Below are 21,675 nucleotides of genomic sequence, written 5' to 3' on the forward strand. Positions count from 1 at the left end.
AACCCTATAAGTTTATTGGCTTGGATCATGTCCCCCTTATTACCCTTATCATAAAGATGACTTAGTCTTCTGTAAAGCGTTTTCTGTGTCTTCCAGGTGACTCTTTCAAAGTTCCTCGCTAGCTTGGGTTACATTTTTATAGAATAAACTTAATTTAATTCTAACATATTAGTAAAGATAATGTAAATAATACATAATAAAGGTCTTGTCATACCTGTACATATACTGTAGGTACAGAGATAAATATATGCAAACACATACTTTCCTGTCATGTCACTGCAGTTACACTAAACATTTACAATTCCTAGAGATATGGTAATTCCTTTTATTTTATAAGTAGTCATTGAGATGTTTGCTGTATTTTTGTCATTCAGTAGGTAAAGTGTCAGATAAATTGTGGTATAACTTTAATCACTAAACCTCCCTCTCCTTGCGTGCTATCATAAACATAACATGGTCATAATCTGAGAAATTGCTGGTCTTTTTAGTAGGTGAAGCCTCCAAATTCTCAATGATGAATCCTGCATCACAAACAGCCTCTCTAATAAAATCTTCATCATATGACAGACAGAAGAACTTATGCTCACCAATCATAAAGCACGAATTATTATATGTCCCCATCAGTAACATGTGTCCCCCAGTTTTTAGCATTGACGCTAGTTTTTTCAGGTTGTTACAGAAAGCCTGGTGGTCCTTGCTAACAGCCTGTAAGACACCAATGCAGAGCAGACAGTCCATCTGTGGCAGGACTAGAGGCTCTAAAGGGTTATCTTTGGTGAGATCGCATTTGACAACACGTTTCACTGCTCTTCTTGTTTTGTCTTCCTTTCCTTCCCACTCCTCGCTGAAATTACAAAATGAACAAGGATCACATGGCAGTTTTGCAGCAAACAGTGGTACATGCAGAAAATAATGTGCAAGTGTCACTCAAGTAACTAATAGAGATGGGCGAATATTTTTGATGAATTTGGATCCGCAGCAGATTGTCCGGTTCCTTTGGTCCATGGATTTAAGCGGTTCAATTTAAAAAATGTCTCTCTCCTCCACTGACACTTTTCCTTCCCCTAACTGAAACTTTTCCTTCCCCTAACTGACACTCCCTCCCATTGACATTCTCAAACCCCCCCACTGACACTTTCTCTACCCCTCCCCTCATTGAACTCTCTTCCTCCCCCACCTGACACTTTATCTCTCCCTCACCCCACTGCATCTCTCTCCCTCTCCCACCACTGACTATCTCCCTCCCTCCCTCCCATCACTAACAGTCTTCATTCCCCTAACTGAGCTTCCCCCAGTGACTCTCTCACACCCCATTGACATTCTCTACCCCCCCCCCCCACTGACACTGTCTCTCCCTCCCCCCACTGACACTTTCTCTACCCCTCCCTTCATTGACAGTTTCCTCCCCCAACTGACACTCTCTCCCCCCACCTGACACTTTATCTCCCCCTCTCCTACTGACACTCTCTCCCCCTCCCCCACTGACTCTCTCCCTCCCCTCACTGACATTCTTCCTTCCCCCATCTGACACTCTCTCCACCTTCACTAACACACTCACCCCATCCCACTGCCACTTTCTCTCCCCAAACTAACACTCTCTCAACACTTTACTTTACCTCTTTCCTTCCAGATGACAAACTATTTTTGCAGCGTGAGACCAGTCAGCAGCTCCAGGCTCATTGTTCCTCCACATTTCAAATTCCCTGATATTTGCGTCAGTAAATTCTATCACATTGATCTCTTTGAAGAAATCACAGGCGGTTAAGAGATGGAAAGCGAGTGGTCCCATGGTAACATCGAGCAGGGTTTCCCCTCTCACACGACCTGCACCCAACGGTTAGAAAATAGGAAAATAAACCTTTTTGACAACATTGTTTTTCACATTAGCAAAGTATTAACAGAATACAGCACAATTTCTTATTCACATACTTCCATTCTCCAAACATTTTGATAATATTTTATAGTAACTTCAATATCAGCTATAAATGAACGTACCTGAAGAGAACGTTTTAAATAATTGTGTAATAAAATACACAACCACCTCCTCAAACATATCATTAGTTCCATTATAGAAATATGTATCGATAAACCCTCTGGGATCAAACTCTTCATCATGGTAATGCTTGTGGAGACTGGAATCCATTGTGCGTCTCCATGGTGTAATGATCCTGTTACTTCTATGCAGCACTTGTAAGTTGCAGCTTGAGAAGGTAGAACAGTAGAAGCTCGGTTGGCATCACACAGTATTTCAGCAATTATCAGAGCATGTGATTAGCTTCTGCACAAACATTCACGTGGGACGGTGCTGATCCGTGTTTGCTAATGTTGTTACCTGAATAATGACACATGACACTAAATTTGTGCAATTTGTGTTATTGGTCTATGCATCATCAAGTCTGTCTGCTCTAAAAAATAATTGCATTTTGTTAGTGTGATTCACGCCAGATGTATGAGAGGTATAAGTGGCACTTTCACACGTGGTTTGAGTTTAAAATAATGTTGTGTTTGGGACGTGGATTTTTATTTCTTCAAATGTTTTCGTGTTTTTGATTTGGTTCCGGTTTCACAAAAACTCAATTTGTTTGGTTTTGGATTTCTACCAAATAATGGAAAAAATCAAAATAAGCAGCAAATGTTAAAACAGTGTTGTCACAAGAAACCTGGCAATTTGCACCTTTTTACCAGGATCATGCATTGAGCAAAACAAGTTAATGAAATAAATTGTAAATGTATTTACAGGAAAAGGCTTACACACAATGTTACACAAACTACAGCAAAAAGACACACTTACTTGGGAATTGAGGTAACAATCTAGACTCTCCAAGGTGCATGGAATCATTACCTTGATAACAGTTGCAAAAACAGGACAGAAAATATTCCAGGCAGCTTTCGCTGAAGCAGCCCTTTTCTTGCTGGAGACTTGAAACTGGACACTTAGAATCTGAGAATCTAAGAAGACTGGAGAACTATGAGAGACCCTGGAGAACCTTGAGAGACCTTGGAGAACCCACATCTGATGGACGCAAGGGGTTATAATACCTCTGACTTTAATTCAAAAAATACTATAGCCCAATCCAAAGCATGAGAAATGTCTCCGCAGTCAATCAGAGACAAGCTGGTAGACACAACAGGGTTACCTGGAAATATGAATGAACCAAGGGGCATGGGCAATTTGGCCCCAATTTTCCCACCTGTCGAAATCGTCGTGAAACCTTGGTCATACTCTGGGGTTTTCATCTCCAGAGGCTCTGCCAGGCCCCCTGGCACCACTTGGTAGACCAGTGGCCTGTCAGAGCATTGGTTCTGAAAGTCCCAGCTCATTCCTGTGCACAAACAGATATGTTTTAAAACACACTGTTCCATATACTATACACTTTAAAACACACTGTTCCATAAACGATACACTTTAAAAAATATCCTAAGTCTTTTGGTTATGGGAAATAGAATAAGAAGCTGCATGATATTTTTTATGAGCCATATTCCCCACACTCTATACAATAAACGTAGGACTGGACTTTTTAAAGTTCCCTCACAACCTTATAGATGATTGGAGTACCCCCAGAACCCCTATACCTGTTCTGGGTGACTGGGTATTTTCTGGGTATCCCCATTCACCTAGGGACCCCTTGTCTGTTTCAGGGACACCTCACATCCCTAGGCCCCATTTACCTTTCTGGGCTGTGCTGAAGAATGGTTGTTGCACCTCAGAACCCCTATACAGGTTCTGGGTGACCTGGGCATTAACCTAAGACCCCCTTGACTGTTTCATGGACATCTCACATCCCTATGCCCCATTTACCTTTCTGGGCTTTGCTGAAGCAGAGACCCGTAGTGGTGAGTCGCACAAGCATTTTAAAGGGGAGATATTAGCGAGACAATGTGTCTACCTACATCCAGGAATCCCACCTAATTCTTGGGCACATTTTTAGGGAACCAGCAACTCTGGGCCCTGACTAGATAGACACAATCTGACAACACTAATACCACAGTAATCCCTGCTTGCTGGCATCCCTGGAAAGGTAAAAACACAAAAATTCTTTATTGTTGCATAATTACAGGTAATGCTTTTACAACAGTTGGGTCCAACAGCTGACACTCCTGAACCCCAAAACATGGATCAGAGGTAACCAAACTGGCTTAACCTTTATTAGTGAGCCTGTCTACCTCTTCACCGTCACAAGCGTAATAATCCCTGAACAGTTCCTTAAATCTTTATAAAGTCATAAAGCTAAAATAATGTACAGTATCTTAAAACAATTGAACAATATATTGTGAGAGACTATAGGCACTGGGCCTGAGGTTCTGGTTTTGGTTCTGGTTATAAAAATCTTAAAGTATTTGTTTTTGTATTTGGGTTTTGGAATATGAGGTTCTGAAACACTCTGATTTCACACACTAGGTTTTGCCTATTTCTAATTAATTAATACATTTGTATAATTTGGGGCATACAAATTGCGGCACAGCTATTGTGCACCAAAAACACGATTTGCACCATATTTTAGGGGATAGAGAAAAGCAAAACAGAAACACGTCAGTAAAAGTAATGCAAGCTGCTAATTTCTTATCACATAGACCTGCGATAACATGCACACTACGATTATCTGATTAAAGACAAACCCAGATATACCAGAAAGTGGCACCACTAAGATCAGTACATTGGCACTGCCTCTCGCTGATATATTTCAGTGTGAGTTGAGACAAAATAAGGACTTTGCACAATCTTTGTACATTTCCGTTCAGCAGCACACAGCTCTGTAACACATTGATTTCCAATAACATATGATCCTCGTAACAATGAAACATTGAGAGATTTGTACATTGTTATAGCTGGAGAGTAGAGATGTGCGAATGGTGTGAAGTTTACTTTGCAAAATTGTACGTGTAACGGGTATTCCCTATGAATACAACCGCTACTACCTGCTGTGCAACCTGTGTGGCTCTCAGGAGCCTAAGCCTCCGCTTGGGGAACCTGGGGTACATGCATGCTATACATCTCGTGGTGCAACGCCTCCACCTGGGAGGGATTCCACCGGAGTGGAAGAAGGCCCTCACAGGAAACAACCACACAAAGCGAGCAAATATAAAACAGGACTGGCTTTACTGCATAGCAAAACATATAACACACATCACATAACCATGACTCCTCTCTAGAGGAGCCACATGTGGCGTCACACAGGATGCTAACCACTATGCGCCTCGGCGGACGCTAACCCCTCTGCGCCACGGCGGACGCTAACCAATCTGCGCCACGGCAGACGCTAACCACTCTAGGCGTCACGGCGGATGCTACCACCTCTAGGCGTCACGGCGGACGCTAACCTCCCACAGAGTGATCCCACCCTATGTCCAGTAACCCCCACCCAAATGTCTCGCACTCCCAAATGTCAAACACCAATGTCTGTATATATGTGTGACTGCGCAGCCACTATGTCTGGTGATTAGGCCTTGTTGGTGCACGTGAATGGTAGGTTACCTGCCCGGGGCTCCAGCCACGGGTACCGCGATATCACTGGAGATCCGCCCGATCCGACGTTGTCCTCCACACCGCGTTGGGTGAATTCCAGCGCAGATAATATCACCTTAGTCCCAGGGTCGGCGGTGGTGTTCTGAGCCCAGAACCCACCTCGCAGGGCCGCACGGATTCAGCACTGTGTCCCTGACTAAGCTACCAATTAATGGGGCAGTGTCCCTATCTAGGGCCTGTCCCTAAGCTCCACAAGCTACTAGGTGGCTCAGGACCTAACTGGGACCTTGGGGGCTGCTGGCCTAATGCAGAGGGTCACTGACCCCTTCATCCACCTCTTACCCCTAGCTGGTCCGGATCCTGACTGCCTGCGTGGCTGCAAAACCCCGCGAAATGTATCTATCTATTCCCAGGCAAATCCCTCAGCCCTATTGGCTCCCTGAAGTCAGGTGTCTCTGCCCCTATGCACCCTGGGGGCTGGCAGACTCATCTCGCGCATGCGCGAGCTATCTGGGGCCTCCCGCGCTGTGCTCTGCCACTGCGCATGCGCAACAGCCCTAACATGGCGGCGCCCTGCTCACCGGCCGCCGGGGACCCCAGCAACGCGATCGCGGCCTCGGCAACCGGCCCGATCGCGTCCCCGGCAACCGCCCGACCGCACCATAGTAACCGCCCGATCGCGTCATGGCAACCGGCCGCACACCCACACCGCGCGCTCGCAACGGGGAAGGAGGGGGTGAGTGCGTGAGGGGGGACCTGGCTACATCCTCCCCCTGGTGAAAACTCCAACGTCCTCGCTTGGACCACATAACTTCCCACCAATGTACAAAAATTATATAATAAAAATGCAGTAAAATATATAACTTAGCACAGGTAACTCTAAACGAGATTGCATAACTCGTTGAGCATCACAATCACAGACTGTATCTTACTACGAGAACACTGCTGAGCCACATAATGGGGTGCCCCCATTTGATCGTAGGTAACCCGAGTTGGCGGGTACCTGACTTGTTGACTCCGTCGGAGTTGTTCTTCAGCAACTCCCTCGGGAGAGTAATACACATAGTCCTGAGGCCTAGCCTCTTCCCTTGAGGGGAGAAATGTCTCTGAGGGTACAAAACACGGGCTCTGTGGATCCAAAGGCTGGCCTGTTGGTGCCACCTTAGTAGGCATTGGCCTACTGGGCCCTTTACCCGTAGCTCCTTCGGGAGATGCCCCTTCTGTGAGATGGTCCCTTTGAGAGGGTCCCTCCATAGGGTCTTCAGGAGTTTCAGAGTGAGTCTCGTTAGTTACAGTCTCTTGACCCACCTCTGATAGATCGAACTCACCGTTGAGCGGTGTGGCCTGTAGTTCCTCTTCTTCGTCTCCCACTTGGGGAATGGGGAGAAGGTGATTACGATGCCAAACCTTTACCCGGCCATCGGTGTCTCTGATGCGATAAACCCGGGAGGCCAGGCATCTGTGACTCCACCTCATATACGCCATCTCTCCACCGGTCCGCCAGTTTATGTTTTCCGGGGATTCCCAAATTACGAAGTAACACTGCATCCCCAGGACGTAACTCTCGATACTTGACTTTATGGTCATATCGTCTCTTGTTACCAGCATTCAGTTTGGCTGTAGACTTCTCAGCCTGTTGGTAAGCTTGTTGCAGACTGTCTTTTAGCCTTTGCACGTACTTAAAATGAGTGGTATTGAGTATCCCGTCCGTTGATACTCGGAGACGCACATCTACTGGAAGTCTGGCCTCCCGCCCAAACATGAGGAAGTATGGGGAGAACCCAGTGGACTCATGGCGAGTACAGTTGTACGCGTGTACCAAAGTTTCTACATGACGACTCCATTCTGTTTTCTGCATTCCCTTCAGGGTTCCAAGCATGTCCAACAGGGTCCTATTGAATCGTTCAGGTAAAGCATCTCCTTCAGGGTGGTACGGAGTCGTCCGGGATTTGGCAATGTTCAGCATTTTAAGTAATTCTCGGATCAGAGTACTCTCAAAATCTCGCCCTTGGTCGGAGTGAAGTCGGTTTGGAAGACCGTAATGAACGAAGAACTTTTCCCATAGAACTTTCGCGACCGTGATAGCCTTCTGGTCTTTTGTGGGGAAGGCCTGCGCATAGCGGGTGTAATGGTCCGTGATGACCAGCACATTACCGATTCCTCGACTATCAGGTTCGATACACAGGAAGTCCATACACACCAGGTCCATTGGACCAGAACTCTTAAGATGGGCCATGGGAGCTGCTCGGGTACGCAACGTCTTGCGTTGAACGCACCGGGAACAACGGCGGCAGTGTTGTTCCACCGCTTCCCGCATCTTGGGCCAGAAAAACCGGTCTCGGACTAGCCCAAAAGTCTTCTCTACACCGAGATGCCCGTGTTCATCGTGTAGAGACTTCAACACCATATACACTGGCGACACACTTTATTCGAGCTCGGCTAGTCCCACGAATTCGGGTATACCCGGGTGTATTGAGGTTTGTGACTGTTTTCTGCCCGAGTGCATTGAGGTATTTTCCAGGCAGGGATTGAAGCATTTTATTCCCGCTGGCTGCAATACTGCACAGTATATATATATATACTGCATTACAATTCATGAATTTATGCCATCTGGTAGACACGCGAAGCATTGCAGCCTATTAAATCCTAATCATTATCATTTAACAGATCAGCCGCCCGTCAGCCAGGCATGAACCCAGGCTGGGAAGGCAAATGCAACGGGGCTTGTCAGAGGTGAGGAGCGGCGCATTCCAGGTATCTGCCAGGTACATACTGGGTATTTGCTCGAATAAAGTGTGTCGGTGCAGTATCTCAAGTTTTGGGGTAGAACTAGTTGTCGCCTATCAGGGTGGTTATGATATTGGACTACCCTATAGAGCAAACAATTATCTATCTCGAACTTGTCCACCTCACACATGAGTAACGCGACCAGATCTCGGGGAGCACTCTTCAATAGAGCAGGGTTCTTTCGCTGAACGGCTTGTCGGATGATGCTGATTACTGGATCTCTTAATTGATAGTCCACTAAGTCTTTCCATCTTATGACTTTGTCCTGGGTTATGTTCATCCCTGCGGGGTCGCAGTAGGCAGCAGGGATCGCCTGCGACTGGCACCCTAACGAATCGGCAACTCTTAGTTCAGAGAATGCGACCTGATCATTGATGACGGCCGCTATACTACACATTGCTCGCATCCCAAGTCCAGGGATCTCTTCCCATTCATCATCATCAGGGGTAGCACTCAATCCTGGTCGTCGTGATAGAGCATCGGCCCCAATGTTCAAAGGCCCTGGCTTGTACTTCAGGGAGAATCGGTAGTTACATAGGGTCGCCAGCCATCGGTGTCCGGCTGCATCCAATTTGGCGGAAGTATTGATGTACGTGAGGGGATTGTTATCGGTCCTTACCTCAAACGTAACACCATAGAGGTAATCATGAAGTTTCTCCGTGATCACCCATTTGAGAGCCAGGAACTCTAACTTGTGTACCGGATATTTCTGCTCACTGGGTGTCAGACTGCGGCTGATGTAGGCTACAGGCCGAAGACCCTCGGGGTGCTTCTGATGCAGGACAGTGCCCAGTCCATTGAGACTGGCATCCACATGGAGGACATATGGTTGTTCTGGGTCAGCATATGCAAGCACTGGTGCTTCGGTCAGGCTTTTCTTCAAGTTCAGGAAGGCCCGTACACACTCAGGCGTCCACTTATCGCCAAACGGTTGACGGGCCGACGTGGCCTTTCTCCCAGTATCTTCAGGGTATATCTTCAGCAAATTGTTCAGGGGTTTAGCTCGACTAGGAAACTGGAAGGAAAACGGCGCTACTGCGCATGTCCGGAAAAAAGGCTCCCAGAGTAATCTTCACACAACTTTATTGAACACACACAGGGCTACACCAGCATCTCCCCCTCTACGCGTTTCACCCTTTCACAGAGGGCTTCGAGACGAAGCCCTCTGTGAAAGGGTGAAACGCGTAGAGGGGGAGATGCTGGTGTAGCCCTGTGTGTGTTCAATAAAGTTGTGTGAAGATTACTCTGGGAGCCTTTTTTCCGGACATGCGCAGTAGCGCCGTTTTCCTTCCAGTTTCCTGATACCTTTTTGACGGCGGCACGCAGGAGCTAACGAGGAGAGTGGGCCCCAAACCGGAGGAAAGCAGGTGAAGTATCATACCCCTCTCCCTGCTCCGGTTACTTCCGTGGCCTGGCATAACTCCCTCGCATGGCTCCAGTGTCTGAAGCATCCAGACCTGGTCAATTGCACTGATGCGCACGACAGACCCATTGTTGTTTAGCTCGACTAGAGTACCCTTCCACGAACCGACAGTAATACCCACAGAAACCGAGGAAGGACCGCAGTTCCGTGACATTATCGGGACGCGGCCAGTTCACCACCGCTTCTACTTTGGCTGGATCAGTAGCAATCCCCTGGGCAGACACAATGTGTCCCACGTAGGTCACCGAGGTGTGACAAAACCTACACTTGTCGAGTGATAGCTTCAATCCTTCTTGGCCAAGACGATCTATTACATTCAGCAGCCTCTCCTCGTGTTCTTCTAAGGTCTTCCCGAAGACAATGATGTCGTCCAGGTAAACCAGCCACTCCCGAGGGTTCATGTCCCCTATTGTCTTTTCCATCAGCCTCTGGAAGGTAGCAGGGGCTCCACATATACCTTGGGGCAAACGCGTAAACTGGTAGAAGCCCAGGGGACAGACGAAGGCTGTCTTTTCCTGATCCTCTTCACTCATGGGTACCTGGTAGTACCCAGATCGCAAATCGAGCACACTAAACCATTGGCTCCCGTTCAGAGCATTCAGGATCTCTTCAATACGAGGGAGATTGTATTGGTCAGGTACCGTACGATTATTCAGCGTTCGATAATCGACGCACAATCTTACAGATCCATTCTTCTTCCTTACTACCACTATGGGTGATGCATAAGGACTCCGCGACTCCGTCAGTATTCCAGCGGTCTTCATCTCCTCCAGGACATCCCTTACATCGTCCACATCCCTGGGGGCGATACGACGAGAACGTTCACGGAACAGAGTGGCGTCACTCAGCCTAATAGTGTGTTGGGCGCTGCGGCTGCGGCCCACATCCATCTCGCTGGTAGAAAATACTGTTCTTCTTTCCCTCAGCTTGGCCGTCAGTCGACCCTTCCACTCAGTTGGCAGAGTCGAGTCTCCGAAGTTGAAGTCCAGGTCGACTAACTGCTCACCTACTGCAGCGGCGTTCACCTGGGGCGCTGTTTCTACCGGGCTGACGGGATATATACTGCCCAGACTTTGTCCTACATCGATGTCCATTGGAAATGGAGAGATGTTTTGAATATACACATGGGTTCGGAGAGGAATTCGGGTCGTCCACTCTCTTACTTCAGGTATTACCCTATATCCTCTCTGGCTCTCTTCCTCAGGGTCACTCTCCAGCGAGAACAGATGATCGGTCTCCTCCCGATCCGGATAACAGCACCAGACGGCCAGGCGTTTCACTCCCCCTGGTGAAATGGTCGTCAGCCCGCGTTGACGATTGTAGAGGTCCCCGTGACGCTCTAGGGCATATACTCGGTTGCACTCCTCTCTCAGTACAGGATCCAGGCGTGTATTGGCCATTGGCAATTCATTAGTCTCCTTCAAGTAGGCTCTGATTACAGCTCGTACTATATCCGTATTTGTCCCCAGGATGACCGGGTACTGACACTGTCCTTGAGGCTTTGGGCACACCATTGCCTCCACATGCATGGGATGTTTCTTGCCGGTATTCAATTGAAGTATCTCCAGTTGAACGCTCACAATCCCATCGATAGGGTAATCCTCGTTGCTCAACCCCCTCACCTTCATATGTTCCGCCGACCGCAGGGGACAATGCTTCAGGTGCTGGTCGTAGAAGTGCCGGTATATTATGGTCACTTGAGACCCGGTGTCCAATAGAGCAGCAGCATAGACTCCCTCTACTACCACACGTACAATGGCCGAAGGGCCCACCTGACAGTAACCATCTCCCCCTGGAGTTCCTTCGCCTGGGCTCAGGTCAGGAGGGGCTTCGGAAGGCGTGGGGGTGGCCTCGGTGGTTTTGGCTTCTGAGGTCTGCCTCTGACAGATCATTGCCCTGGCCGAGCTTCCTTTACGGGGCGTTTCCTTTTCTTGGGTGACTCCATTAGGGCACTCTCTAGAGAAATGGCCTTTCTGTCCACAGGTATAGCAGACGACGTCTTTGAGGTCCAGTCGTCTTGGGTAAGTGGGGGAGGATCTCCCCGAAGCCCGCCCTTTCGTTGAGGGCGACTTGGGTGGCGCATCTTCCTCTTTGACAGGTGTCTTGGTCCGGCGAGCGGAGGCTCCCGGGGTGTCACTGGCCGGAGGATCTCTGACCTTGGTGCCTGCATGCAGCTTGGTATAGGCCTCATGCCCTTTTACGATCCCCAGAATGTCCATGAAGGTAGGGGGAGGTCCCTCCTTTAGTGAGCACCTGATCATGATCACGATGTGATGAGTGGGGATGGCCCCTCGGAGGAACTGCTTGCGCCGATATTCGTCCATCTCTGAAGATAGGATGAGGCCGCAAGTTCGCAATTTCCACAGGACCAGCTGGATGCGTTGCAGGAAGTCGGACAGGTCTTCCTTCTCCTTCTGTCGGAGAGCGTAATATTTGAACCACAGCTCGCTCTCCTCTTCCTCTTTGCCATAGATCTGGACTAACAAGTCTACCATCTGGTGAGCAGAGAGATCAGGGTCTTGGTCACGCTCACGCATGCGCAACAGCTCTAACATGGCGGCGCCCTGCTCACCGGCCGCCGGGGACCCCAGCAACGCGATCGCGGCCTCGGCAACCGGCCCGATCGCGTCCCCGGCAACCGCCCGACCGCACCATAGTAACCGCCTGATCGCGTCATGGCAACCGGCCGCACACCCACACCGCGCGCTCGCAACGGGGAAGGAGGGGGTGAGTGCGCGAGGGGGGACCTGGCTACATACGTGTTTATTCTAATTTTCACAGTTACACAAAGACACAATGAGTTGCCAATAGAGATGGACAAACCTTTCTCAATCCGATCCACAGATTTCTCTGACTGCTTTTTCCAAACCCATCTGTGGATTGGGTGCAGAGGAGAAGTTCAATTTAGTAGTGTCTCCAGTTGTATATATTTGCCTGTGCTGAAACAGGTGCACACCTGAGGTACCCTGGGAAATATGCTAATGTCTAAAAAAACATATTTATTAGAATTATATTAAGTTGTCAAGTCTACGGCCCCTAATGACTCTAATAATATAATAGTGTCAGACCAAACAGGACCGGCACCACAGACACTGCTTTTCTAGGTAACAGCTGATACTATATTTTGCTGTAACTTAGAGAATGAAAGTTAGGGTGCTCCCATTTAATTGAGAGCTTGTATAAGTCTTCTCCAATTAAAATCCCATTTGAAACACAACAGGCCTTATTCAGTAAAGGTTCTTAAAAAATATCGCCAGGGCATTTAAATCGCCGTTTTTTTGAGTGTTGCTACCACGGTATTCAGCAAGCCTTCATTACCGTTCATAGCAAAATTCCCAAAACGAGCGATTTGCTGCCAGCGATTGGAACGACCCTGTGAAAGGGCCTGACCGCCCGGATGCCCACGGGTACCACCTGCGAATCAACGGAGGACACCTGCGGGGCAGAACCGGGGGCCCCAAAACTGTGGGGGCCCCATGGACCCGCAGGGACCACCTGAGGGCCCCCAGACCCCAGTGGGAAACACCAGAGGGCCTCAGACACCTGTGGGGTTGACCCAGGGAACCCAGACACTTGCGAGCCCACCCGTGGACCCCATTGTGGCCCACAGGGACCACCTGAGGCCCATGGCCCCTAGTGGAAACCACCTGGGGTTAAAAAATAAATAATGGTTTTACATTATGGGGGGCCCGGGGGGTGTATTGATGTTTATTAAATATTGCAATTTTATTGTCGCCTAGGAGGTGGATTTTGTGGCTGTTGTGTTTGTATTGTTTTAATTGTGTGTAGCGGGGGTGGGAAAGGGGGTATTATCCCCAAGGATGGGTGTTTAGACCTTGCGGGTGGGTAGCGGTAGGGTTAACCCCTTCATTACCTTAGCAGTATTAACCGGTAAAGTAATGAATGGGTTAAGTCCACCCACAACACCCCCCCCCCTCAAGTCCTATACACCCACTAAGGGCCAAATACCCCCTTCACCAACCGCCGCTACCAACAATAAGCCTGGAACGGGTGGTTAACCACTTCATTGTCTTCGCGGTTAGCCGCTTAGGTAATGAAGTGGCTGTAAATGCGTTTTTCCTGCATCGGATTCATATCAGGGGGCTCCGGTGCTGGTATTAATGTGTATCAGCTCCGGAGATCCCAGCATCAATCCTGTGCAAGTCCCGACTTATCGACGCATACTTTTTCTGGCGTTTGGATTTGGGGAGAAAATTGCCATTTTAGGGCCGCGATAGGCGGAGATCGCCAACTTGCGGCTACTAGAATCGCGTGTGTTTATGAAAATTCCAAAAAGTGTCGATAAATAGCTTATCGCCACTCAGTCGGCAATTTGGTTTTGTTCAAAACATTTTTCGTCGATACAAGTCGTTATCGCCCACTTAATGAGGTTTACTGAATATGAGTAGGAATTTTGGCCGTTATACGTTATACGTAATTTCCCTATTTTCTGGTTTAATCACTATAATCCATGTTTTAGACCCTAACCCTCTAAATGTATTGGCTAAGATCTTGTCCCCCTTATTACATTTATCATAATACGATGACTTAGTCTTCTGTAAGGCGTTTTCTGTGTCTTCCAGGTGGATCTTTCTAAGTTCATCGCTAGCTTGGGTTACTTTCTTATTCTAATTCTAACATAATAGTAAAGATAATGTAAAGAATACATAATAAAGGTCTTGTCATACATGTATATATAGTGTATGTACACAAATAAATGTGTGCATACACATACTTCCCTGTCATGTCACTGCAATTACACTTAAAAATGTACAATTCCAAATGATATGAGATATTAGACCAGGGGAGGACAACTCCATTTCTTAATGGACACCAACATATCAGGTTTTCATTATGACTAGCACCTGTGCTGAAGCAGGAATATCCTGAAAGCCTGACCTGTTAGTGGCACTTGAGGACTGGAGTTGGCCTCCCCTGTATTAGAGGGTGAGCAGCAGCAATGCACATCTGGCCCATTGGTTCTTTATATAAGTTGTAGTAGAGCCGCAGGTGCGCTGATGGGTCCATTTATTTTCTTTAATACAGTATGTTTGTCTTTTCCTTAACGTATTACATGTCTACTGCCATACCTCCCTCCTCCCCCACCCCCCCCCCCCCCATCCCCATAGGCTGTTAATCAAAAGTTGATGTCCAATGCAATTTAATGTGCATCTGTGTCTTCCAGGTGGATTTTTCTAAATTCATCGCTAGCTTGGGTTACATTTTTATAGTATAACTTTATTCTAATTCTAACATATTAATATAGATAATGTAAAGAATACATACAGTAATGAAGGTCAAATCATACATGTACATATACTGTATGTACACAAATAAATGTATGCACACACATACTTCAATGTCATGTCACTGCAGTTACACTTTAAAATGTACAATTCCTAGATATATGGTAATTAATTTTATTTTATAAGTAGTCATTGAGATGTTTGCTGTCTTTTTACCATTCAGTAGGTAAAGTGTCATATACATTGTTGTATTAACTGTTATCACTAAACCTCCCTCTCCTTGCGTGCTATCATAAACATAACATGGTCATAATCTGTGAAATTGCTGGTCTTTTTAGTAGGTAATGCTTCCAAATTCTCAATGATGAATCCTGCATCACAAACAGCCTCTCTTATAAACTCCTCATCACATGACAGATAGAAGAATTTGTGCTCACCAATCATATAGCATGAAGTATTATATGCCCCCATCAGTAACATGTGTCCCCCAGTTTTTAGCATTGATGCTAGTTTTTTCAGGTTGTTACAGAAAGCCTGGTGGTCCTTGCTAACAACATGTAAGGCAGCAATGCAGAGCAGACAGTCCATCTGTGGCAGGACTACAGGCTCTAAAGGGTTATCTTTGGTAAGATCACATTTGACAACGCGTTTCACTGCTCTTCTTGCTTTGTCTTCCTTTCCTGGCCACTCCTCGCTGAAATTACAAAATGAAAAAGGATCACATGGCAGTTTTGGAGCAAACAGTGGTACATGCAGAAAATAATGTACACCTGTCCCTCAAATGACTAATAGAGATGGGCAACTTCACCCAAAACATTTGGATCCACAATGTATCAGCCGGTTTCTTTGGTCCGCTAATTTCAGCGGATCAATCTCAAAAAGGGCGATTCGCGTCTTGTGGATTAATTGTTATTAGCAATACACTCAGCGGATTCCGCAACCCGTGGACGGATTTGTAGAATCCAATTGTTAAGATCGCTGAATCCGCTGATTGGATTCTAGAAATCCGTCCATGGGTTGTATCCAATGGTGGATTTTGATGAATCCGCGTGTTAAAATTGACCAAATCCGTTTGTGGATTTTACACTGTTAAACCGATTTTTGGGGGAAAATGTGTGTAAATCCCGGAAACGGCTTTTGGAGGATTCACCCATCTCTAATGAGTAAGACAATTAAAAAGTCAAAATGAGCAGAAGACTGCTCAGTAAGTACAGTGAATGTCTCTATCTGTGCCAGTGCAGTATAGAAAGGATTTAAAAAATCTCATGTTTTAACAATTCCTGACATCTTTCACACCTTCCACACAGAAACCTGAGTTATTTTCCTATGGCAGAAAGTAGAAGGATAAGGTATTCTTATTAAGAGTTGAAACATTGAAAGTTGTCAGTATATAGTAACTAATTAATGAGTATTTAAGAAATGTAATTCAGTTATCCTTATTGTAGCTACTGTATTATCTTAGTTTTTTATGTATTATTCTCTTTTCCTTACTATTATTATTAGTATTATTTTCCACTCTTATATATTACATTGCTATAAAGCACTGAATACATGATTGACACCATATAAATATAAGATAACCATTTTAATAGCATCCCAAGCAGCATACATATCCCCTAAATCTCCCTCCAATACCATTTAACATTTGGGATGCACATTGATACCATGACATCCAAAACCTATGCCAAACTAGATGTACTTTATAGGAACAAATCCTTCCTAAGTCTGCTGGTCAGAAAGCATATCGTACAGCTGGTGCTAATGCCAATTGTCGACTATGGGTACATAGTATACGGCTCGGCACCCCAAACCCACCTTAGCAAACTTGATACCCTCTACAATTCAATATGCCGTTTTGTGCTCCAATGCAACTACAACACATCACTGCGAAATGCTCATTGAACTAGATTGGCCATCACTTGAGTCTAGGCGCAAAGTTCACCTTTCCTGTCTTGCCTTCAAATACTTTCTGGGCAAGTTACCCGTCTATCTGAACAAGCTCCTCACCTCTACCACATGCAGTACTTATCACACACACACACACACACACACACACACACACACACACACACACACACACACACACACACACACACACACACACACACACACACACCATTTAATGAATTTCCACAAGAACTATTTTGACAAGCCTACAGCCAGTTGTGAGAAAGGGCGTACGGGTGTCAGGCCCAACAGAATCAGAACCCACATCCTCTGCTAAAGAGAACATTATCTAGCAATGGGATCTAAACCAGCTGCTGGGTAGCGCCACTGTCACACTGTACTTTAGTGCCCAATCCATCTTCGGATTTCCATGTGCGGAACCTATTTTGGTTAAAGATCCCTGGAAAATCTGTATATCAGATATTGACAGGTTCTCCAATCTCTAATAGTCAGTACCAAGAATAAAAGTTCAATAAAGAAATGTTAAGCAGCTTTTATACAGCATAAGGTAACCCCATAGCAGCCCAAGTGGCCAACTAGTCATTGGGAACCCATGGCTATGTGGCAACTAAGGGCTACAAGGGGGTTATTATATACCTGACACGAGACTACCTACTCCCCATTGCACACCAACAGGCATTGTTTGGGAACAAGTTCTTACCAGTCCCGAGATTCTGTTCCATTAATTATGTTTTAGTCAGTGGTTTTACATTTTAATTTTATTAAAAAACATGTGTAGTTTGAAGCATTGACTTGTCCTTTTATCATTTTAAAACATATTTAAAAAAATGAATGCACATTATTGAGCATAGAGATTCTTTGGTGGGGTTTTCCTGCTCCCTCAAACGAAGGTTTAATTTTGGAAAAAAAAAATTTTAACTTGAAATTTTTATTGGATAACAAGGTAAAAATATACAGAAATATAACATAAATAAAAAAGAAAAAAATTATTGGGGCTGGGGGGTTGGGTACAAAAATAAAAAGGATAGAGGGGTAAGGGAGGTAACAGAATTCTGGTGAAACTTCAATAACATAATATACTTCAATATAAAGCAAAAGAAAGACGGTGCAAAACAGCGCTAAAAATAACAACCCTGATGGGACACACGTGAAATACAATCAAAAATACAATAATGGCAGCCAGACAAAAACTGACAGTACAGTCAGTGAGAAGGCATGAAAAAAAAGGAATGCCGGCGCCAAGCGTGACAGTGACTAATATGTTTATATTATAATATAAAGTCCAAACCAATTGGGTGATAGTCCAATTAATGTCCTTAGATGGTCAGTGGGTAATCAACCGGACTGTGGAAACTCTCCAAGGGGTAGTGGAATATGTGAAAATAAAAGAAAATACATTATGGTGCAGTATATCAGTCAATGCAGATATAAAACCATGGAACATATAACATTAACAACACAGTACAAACATGACACACTGGACAAACTAACATTAACACAAGCCAGACTATAAATTAATGAAAAGCAATTTATTAACAACTAATTGTAGGGTTCTATGGTATGCAGACCTCAATCCAAGGGTGGGGGGTAAAATCGTTGCCCTACTCACGCAGTAAGGAAGTTTTCAAGCAGTGAGGATAAAGACACAGTCTTTAGTGATCCCAAAATGGCAACCGGAGTCTTCTTGCTGGCGTCCCACGTGACGGGGATGCAGTGTGAAGCCGCACGGGCCGCAGGAGTCGCAGGAGTTGTACCACCAAACGGACGTGACGTCACGCTCCTTCCTCCTTGCTCCTTCTGCCGAAATCTTGTCCTTTCGTGATTCTCGTCCCCCCACAGCACAATTCAGGATACTGGGCTGCTAATACCAGGAACCACAATCTTCAACTCTAAAATCAGTATTCCCAACGCGTTTCATGCGCATGCGCGCACTTTCTCAAGGGAAAGACATCCCTTGAGAAAGTGCGCGCATGCGCATGAAACGCGTTGGGAATACTGATTTTAGAGTTGAAGATTGTGGTTCCTGGTATTAGCAGCCCAGTATCCTGAATTGTGCTGTGGGGGGACGAGAATCACGAAAGGACAAGATTTCGGCAGAAGGAGCAAGGAGGAAGGAGCGTGACGTCACGTCCGTTTGGTGGTACAACTCCTGCGACTCCTGCGGCCCGTGCGGCTTCACACTGCATCCCCGTCACGTGGGACGCCAGCAAGAAGACTCCGGTTGCCATTTTGGGATCACTAAAGACTGTGTCTTTATCCTCACTGCTTGAAAACTTCCTTACTGCGTGAGTAGGGCAACGATTTTACCCCCCACCCTTGGATTGAGGTCTGCATACCATAGAACCCTACAATTAGTTGTTAATAAATTGCTTTTCATTAATTTATAGTCTGGCTTGTGTTAATGTTAGTTTGTCCAGTGTGTCATGTTTGTACTGTGTTGTTAATGTTATATGTTCCATGGTTTTATATCTGCATTGACTGATATACTGCACCATAATGTATTTTCTTTTATTTTCACATATTCCACTACCCCTTGGAGAGTTTCCACAGTCCGGTTGATTACCCACTGACCATCTAAGGACATTAATTGGACTATCACCCAATTAGTTTGGACTTTATATTATAATATAAACATATTAGTCACTGTCACGCTTGGCGCCGGCATTCCTTTTTCTTCATACTTCAATATAACATATACTTTATTTTGTATAGAGAAAATCTAGGACAGCTTCTTTATCTTTTATATAAAAAAAAATATCTCTGGGTAAACCGTGTTGATAATAAGAGACCTAAATTTCGTATGATAGAGTAGAAATGTGTGCAGGGAACGGCAGCCAGATCTACCCTCTGGGATTACAGAGAGTGTGGTTTTACAATATTATACACTGAGGAAATTTTGGGCTACGTTTCGGTACCTGTAAATAATATCCAAGGTAGCCATACCTTCTGGTAGTTGTCATACGTATCGTTAAAAAAACCATTGAGCTTTTCATCATACATACAACCCATACCTTGTTTCTAATTAGCGGGTTTGATGGAAGCTTGGCCTGTTTCCAGAGATGAAGGATTAATTTTTCTCACCTATAAGATGATAATTTTTTCCGAAATATACTTTACCTCTTTCCTTCCAGCTCACAAACTATTTTTGCGGCGTGAGACCAGTCAGCAGCTCCGGGCTCCTTGTTCTTCCACATTTCAAATTCCCTGATATTTGCATCAGTAAATTCTATCACATTGATCTCTTTGAAGTAATCACAGGTGGTTAAGAGATGGAAAGCGAGTGGTCCCATGGAAACATCGAGCAGGGTTTCCCCTCTCACACGACCTGCACCCAACGGTTAGAAAATAGGAAAAGACACCTGTTTGACAATACTGTTTTTCACATTATTAAAGTATTGAATCACATGCTTCAGTTCCCCAAAAATGTTATAATATTTTACAGTAATTTCAATATCAACTAATAATGAACCTACCTGATGAGAACGTTTTAAACAATTGTGTAATCGGATATACAACCAACTCCTCAAACATATAATTAGTTCCATTATAGCAATATGCATCTATTAACCCTCTGGGGTCAAACTCTTCATCATGGTAATGCTTGTGGAGACTGGAATCCATTGTGCGTCTCCTTGGTGCAACGATCCTGTTCCTTCTATGTACAGTAGCACATTTCTGCCTTAAGTTGACGCTTGAGAAGGTAGAACAGTAGAAGCTCGGTTGGCATCGCAGTATTTCAACATTTACCAGAGCATGTGATAAGCTCCTGTACAAACAGTCACATGGACGGTGCTGATCCGTGTTTGTTACTGTTGTTGCCTGGATAATGACTTGTCATTAGGATTATTGAAATTATCCATCTGATATGACACATGACACTAAAATTGTGGATTTATTGTGGTCTATGTATCATCAAGTCGGTCTGTGCTAAAAAACAAAGCATTTTGTAGTGTGATTCACACCGTATGAAGGTGAAGAACTGTACAGTAAGGGATGGCACTTCCACCGTGGTTTGAGATAAAAATTATTTGTGTTTGGGATGTGGTTTTCTTTCTAAAATCTTTTCCTGTTTTTGACTGTGTTCCATTGTCACTGAACCTCAATTTGATTGTTTTAATTTTTGGATTTCTTACAAATAATGGAGAAAAAAAATCAAAATTTGCAGTAAATAATAAAATTGTGTAATAAAGCCTGAACTCACCTAAAATAAGTATACAATAATAGAACTAAAATAATGTAACTTAAAACAATTGAAAAATATATGGTGAGAGACACTAGAGATGGGCAGTGGGCTTGAGGTTCTCATTCTAACAATGTTAAGGGTTTGGGTTTGGAATATGAGGTTCTGGAACATTCCGATTTCACACACCAGGTTTTGCCTATCTCTAATTAATTAATTCATTTTGTATAATTTGGGGCATACAGATGGCTGCACTACTATTTACACCATCTTTAATGTGACTGAGCAAACCAATGCAGAAACCCATTAAGAAAAGTAATGCAAACCACACATTTCTTATCACTTAGGCCTCCGGTAAAATGCAAGCTAAGCTTATCTGGTTAAAGACCAGCCAACACATACCAGAAAGGGACACAACGCATAGCAAAACATAAACACTGCCCCTCACTCGTAAATTTCACTACCTGTGAAAATTATCACTAACCTCTGCAGTGAGGGAGAATGAACACAATGGAACTATTCTGCACAAGAACATGGAAAAACCTGCCATGTACAGTATTTTGACACATAGGATATAGCATAGAGTATTTTTGTCTTTTGTTGTATCCTTTTGGCCTGCTCCGTAGCACTATTCTTTTTTTTTTTTTAACTTGTATTTTTTTTTTTT

General features: G+C 45.1%; 2 protein-coding genes across 2 annotated transcripts in view; one reads left to right on the forward strand and one right to left on the reverse strand.

Annotated features, from left to right (window-relative positions):
• Positions 1–21,675, forward strand: part of LOC142498033 (uncharacterized) — a 448,291-nt gene that overhangs the window by 249,604 nt on the left and 177,012 nt on the right. The gene's annotated exons all lie outside the window — the stretch shown is intronic.
• Positions 14,849–20,517, reverse strand: LOC142496423 (indolethylamine N-methyltransferase-like). Its single transcript, XM_075603120.1, has 3 exons — positions 20,302–20,517; positions 19,946–20,153; positions 14,849–15,614 (listed from the first exon to the last, which is right to left on the reverse strand). The coding sequence occupies exons 1-3, from the start codon at positions 20,447–20,449 to the stop codon at positions 15,185–15,187; spliced, it is 786 nt and encodes a 261-aa protein (XP_075459235.1). The 5' UTR covers positions 20,450–20,517; the 3' UTR covers positions 14,849–15,184.

Source organism: Ascaphus truei, chromosome 6 (assembly GCF_040206685.1).
Source record: "Ascaphus truei isolate aAscTru1 chromosome 6, aAscTru1.hap1, whole genome shotgun sequence".
NCBI lineage: Eukaryota > Metazoa > Chordata > Amphibia > Anura > Ascaphidae > Ascaphus > Ascaphus truei.